Source organism: Atta colombica, unplaced genomic scaffold (genome assembly GCF_001594045.1).
Source record: "Atta colombica isolate Treedump-2 unplaced genomic scaffold, Acol1.0 scaffold105, whole genome shotgun sequence".
NCBI classification, from domain to species: domain Eukaryota; kingdom Metazoa; phylum Arthropoda; class Insecta; order Hymenoptera; family Formicidae; genus Atta; species Atta colombica.
The window spans coordinates 1,418,145-1,422,769 of record NW_017259190.1 but is presented as its reverse complement, the minus strand read 5'-3'; the positions used below and the strand labels follow the sequence as shown (position 1 = coordinate 1,422,769).

At 43.9% G+C, this 4,625-nt stretch overlaps 2 protein-coding genes across 2 annotated transcripts in view; both read left to right on the top strand.

Annotated features, from left to right (window-relative positions):
* The first annotated feature begins 249 nt into the window (after positions 1–249).
* Positions 250–1,757, top strand: LOC108689106 (40S ribosomal protein S17). Its single transcript, XM_018195741.1, has 3 exons — positions 250–295; positions 580–731; positions 1,442–1,757. Exons 1-3 carry the CDS (start codon positions 293–295, stop codon positions 1,677–1,679), a joined length of 393 nt encoding a protein of 130 aa, XP_018051230.1. The 5' UTR covers positions 250–292; the 3' UTR covers positions 1,680–1,757.
* Positions 1,758–3,207: 1,450 nt separating this feature from the next.
* LOC108691269 (ubiquitin carboxyl-terminal hydrolase 3-like) overlaps positions 3,208–4,625 on the top strand; it is a 17,638-nt gene continuing 16,220 nt past the window's right edge. Inside the window, exon 1 of the mRNA XM_018198944.1 lies at positions 3,208–4,019. Within this exon, the coding sequence (XP_018054433.1) occupies positions 3,923–4,019 (97 nt within the window). The 5' untranslated portion in view covers positions 3,208–3,922. The remainder of the gene's footprint in view (positions 4,020–4,625) is intronic.

Sequence of the window (4,625 nt, the reverse complement as noted above, 5' to 3'; positions counted from 1 at the left end):
ATATATATATATATATTAATAAATAATAAAAAAATGTTTCAACATCTGTAATTTACTATTTATAATTTATAATTATTTCAATATTTCGTAGGCACACACGATAATATTTCCTGCAAAATTGTATTTCCTTCATTATCAGTCGTACTTGCAGATTTTACTTTTATCCCAGCAACAACGTTTGTACAAATTTGTTCGTAATTTCGCCGCTTGTCGCCAACATCGCGCAAACCATTATCGATCCTCCTTTTCCTTTCTCGTTTCATTTCGTCCCTTTTCCGGTATCCAAGTCAACATGGTTCGTATAATTTGATGTGTTTTAATTTTAATCCGTGAAAATTTGTAGCGATCCGCGAGGAATCGCCAGTGATTCATGCCCGCTCGTTTCATATATTCTTTATTTAACCCTACAGTGCGAATATTAATCGGCCAGAAGCCGTGGTGATAATGCGTGAACTCTTGCCACTTTAGATTTAGGTTATGTTTGAAGTTTAGCAGTGGAGCTACAATTGTTCATAATAAAATATATATATTGTTCTGCGTCGAATTGTTGATTCATATTTGCTTCTAAACGATTTGCAGAGTCGTGTCCGAACGAAGACGGTCAAAAAGGCCGCGAAACTCATTATCGAGAAATACTATCCACGTCTCACTTTGGATTTTCACACGAATAAGAGGATATGCGAGGAAATTGCTATTATTCCTAGCAAATCCTTGCGCAATAAGATTGCTGGGTAAATATGTAGCATATTGATTTAAAGAAATCTCTATTTCTCAAACTCATTTTATCAACTAACCAAGGATGTTTATTACATTTGTAATGATTAAAAATAATATTTAGCTTTATTTTACACTAAATTAAAGCAAAATTGTTTGATTATGATTGAAGTCATGCTGCAAGAATATAAGATATGTTACAGCAAGGACAATGTAACAATGAATAACTTTATTCTTGTTTAAGATGACATCCTTGTTTATATTAACAGAAAAATATAATGGATTTACTATATCCTTGCTGGAAAACATTCATAATTATTATAATTTCAACAAAATTTATTGTAATATTTATACTATTGAATACTTTCATGACTTTATATTTAGCAAAAATCAAAACATTTGTCATATATTTGATTTATTTGTATCTATCTTGCAAATTTTATATAATATTGGATTGTCCGGAAAGTTCGTGCCGACTAAAATTTAAATTTTAGTATACATTTATTGAATTAAAATTTTCTGCGTTTCAATTTTCCTTCAACATCAGCACGAACTTTCCGAACAACCCAATATGAATGTATAATTTCAACTAATAACTCTTATGGACAATGAAATTTATTTTATTGATTTATTCTTAGAGCTAATTACCATTATTTATTTAATTTGTATCTTTACATTGCTCATATGAATTTCAATATGATTATAATGATTTTATTGCAATCATTAGATTTGTCACTCACCTGATGAAGAGGCTTAGACACAGTCAGGTACGTGGTATCTCCATCAAGTTGCAAGAAGAAGAGAGGGAACGCAGAGACAACTATGTTCCTGAAGTCTCTGCTTTGGAGCACGACATCATCGAGGTCGATCCAGAGACCAAGGAAATGTTGAAGATGCTGGAGTTCAACAACATCACTGGACTCCAACTCACACAGCCTGTACCACAATTTAGCAGACGTTCTTAAATATCGTTCCCTTCACATTATTAAGAAAAATGGTTGGTCCTGCATTTTTCAAATAAAATTGCAAACTAACACTCACAATACGCGTGCTACTTATTGTATCAAAGCATTTAGCTTTTTGTAAACCTTGACCATTAACAAGTTCCAATATTGATTAATTAATAACCTTAATCATCTGCTCCATGTCCTTGAAAAATTTTATCCAAAACATATAATTTAATTTATATTATAAATTTAATTTAAAAAAAAATTATCTTTATTGATTGAATGTGTCCTCAGTGATACGCCAGGTATTGGAAAACATCAGAAACGATACGATTTGTAAATGCATCGAGAAGAAAAAAAAAGACAAAAAGGCAGTACAGAGGCAGCAGAGCGCGTGCGCTTAGTCGGCCATTTTAATCGCACTAGGAACAACTAGAAACGCATACAATGATCGCCCATTCACGCTGCAAGTCCAAGAACGTTTCGGATGAAAATGTCCGTCCTCATCCACCGCGATCGCTGTGTGAGGCATAATTCGTCGTACAGTCTCCCCATGTGATTCTATAATCCGTAGATCTCCGCACGCGCACACACAGACGTACGGATAATCTCATTGCGGCCACATGTGCGCCAATGTCAGGATCATCGCCGTCAGTCGCCTCGCGTCAATTTATATTTGCGCCGAGTGTTTTTGCAACACTCGCGTCGTCGCAGCTCCACGGTATCGACCGCGTTTAACCGCTCCGAGCTATCGGAATCGTTGTCGTTTTAGCAAACTGGTTCTCCCAGCTCGCGATATTGCTCACGATGATGAGCGCGGAAATGCACCGTGGAGAGGGATAAGAGGGTTACTACATCCCTGGCGCGTTACATCGGCATTAGACCAGGTGCAGCTCGAACGTTTCTCAGCACCCAAGCCTGAAGCCTTGTGTGACGAGCGGAGAATTCTCCCGTTTCTTTCTCTCGATAATCTGGTTCTCGAACAATGCGCTCTATGCACAGGAGAAGGGGACGATGCATTTGTAGCATTAACGCAAAATCGAGTTCTTCGCAAACAGTCCGTAATCGAGAGGGGGGCCTCTCCATTTTATATTATGCGACGCATTCAGCGGAAAAGGACATCCGCCGTAATTGGCATGATACATAAAAGCCAACGCGGTGAATTCTAAACCCCCGTGTCCCCCGTGCCGCTCATCCAGGGGTGCGCGGCGATTTCACGGGATCGATTGCGAATCAGCGGGGGGTCACGGCGGTCTCGCGGTATATAAATTCAGCAAGACGCTCGATAAATTCGCGTTCGCGACGGAAAGCGTTCCGCACCCTCGGGCGAAAGTCCGGCCCTGATCGGGCCGCGAGGCTGCGCGCCGTCCAAGGCTAGGAGAGACCTAGCGCAACCTCATCGGCGAGGAGAGAAAGAGAGGAAGGGGCGTGGGAAAGAGAAAGCGCTAGAATGGGCGAAGGAACGGCGGCGAGAACGTCGGGATCTGCTTGTGGGGGACAAGAGGAGAGCCCGCACACGAACGGCTGGCGAGAGGAGTCAGTCGACTATTAGTGGTCTGTGACTCTAGAGGTGGGCCGACCACCGCCGGCAGAACCGAGCTCTACGCAGCTCGGTCGCGCTCGGTCGGCAGTCGGGGCCAGTCGGCCGCACTCCAGCGTTCTCCGTCTCCGCCGTTCTCTTCGCGCTCGTTCGCTCGCTCGCTCGCTTGCTTGCTCGCTCGTTCACTCATTCGTCCGACCATCGTCCGCTCGCTCTCGGCGTTGCGCGCCGCGCCACTCCATCAGTAAGTCGTACGCTACGCAACGGGAGTGACGGTCGTCGTCACGCATACCGTCCTCCGCTCCTCACAAAATCTCTCTTGGTTTTTTTTTTCTTTTTTTATTTCTTTCATTAAAGGCGACGTAACAGTGTCCCTCGCTATCACCTCGCGCTATGTGACGGATATCACGGGGCACCACAGTGTGTACCCCGCCTTCCACCACGTACCGTTGTCTACCCAGACTCTACCCCACCGGTGTACCCCCCCCTCGCCCTTTTTTACCGAGACCTACCCCACCTTCTTCCTCTATCTCCTGTCCCCCCTCTTGTTCCTGCCCTTCCCCCCTAACCGATCCTCGTCCACCGCCCTGTTGTGGAAAAAGAGAAAGACGGACTGTCTCGTGAACGCTCGTACGACGACGACGACGACAACGACGACGACAAGAACGACAACGACGAGGTGGCCACGGGTGCCTCGTGGAAAAGCGTGCCTGGAGAAAACATGGAGTGTCCGCACCTTAGTCAGAGCGTGCGATTTGGCGATGACAACGTAGATGGATCAGGCTATGCTGTGAAGGATCTGCCGTTCGTCTGCGCAGGTAGGGACTCGTTGTACAAAGCCCTCGAGAAGTGCCTTCTATTCCACGCCAGCTTGAGCGCGAGACGAGAGAGAGAGAGAGAGAGAGAGAGAGAGAGAGCATTAGAATGATAGAGATGGATGGATGATTTGGATGGATAGGGGAGCCGGCTCGTCTCCCAGATCTCTCCTCCGCTTATTGCAATTCTCCTTCCCCTTTCTTTCCACGGCTCGACCCTGTCTCTCTGCTCCGTTTTGCTCTCCTCTTCTTCTCGCGATTCCGCACGACTGATCAGACACACACACATACACATACACACGCGCGCGCGCGCACACACATACGCGCATACACACACACACACACACACACACATACACACAGGCGACATTCGCAAGCTGACTCTTTCTCTTTTGCCTGTTTCTACCAATGTAGATTAATTTCTACCAATGAGAATAAGTTTAATTTCAATTCAACTTATTCTTTCGAATTCTTAGAACTAGAAAAAGATGAATCAAGGATTAGTTGAACCAAAATTAAAATTAAACTACATAGGTAGAAACAAGTGTATCTCTCTTTCTCTTCGTCTGCTTTTCTCCGTCTTTTCCACACACACACACACACACACAC

Coding starts and splice junctions, on each gene's coding strand:
- LOC108689106 (XM_018195741.1), top strand. Junction 732..1,441: donor TTGCGCAATAAGATTGCTGG/GTAAATATGTAG, acceptor TGCAATCATTAG/ATTTGTCACTCACCTGATGA.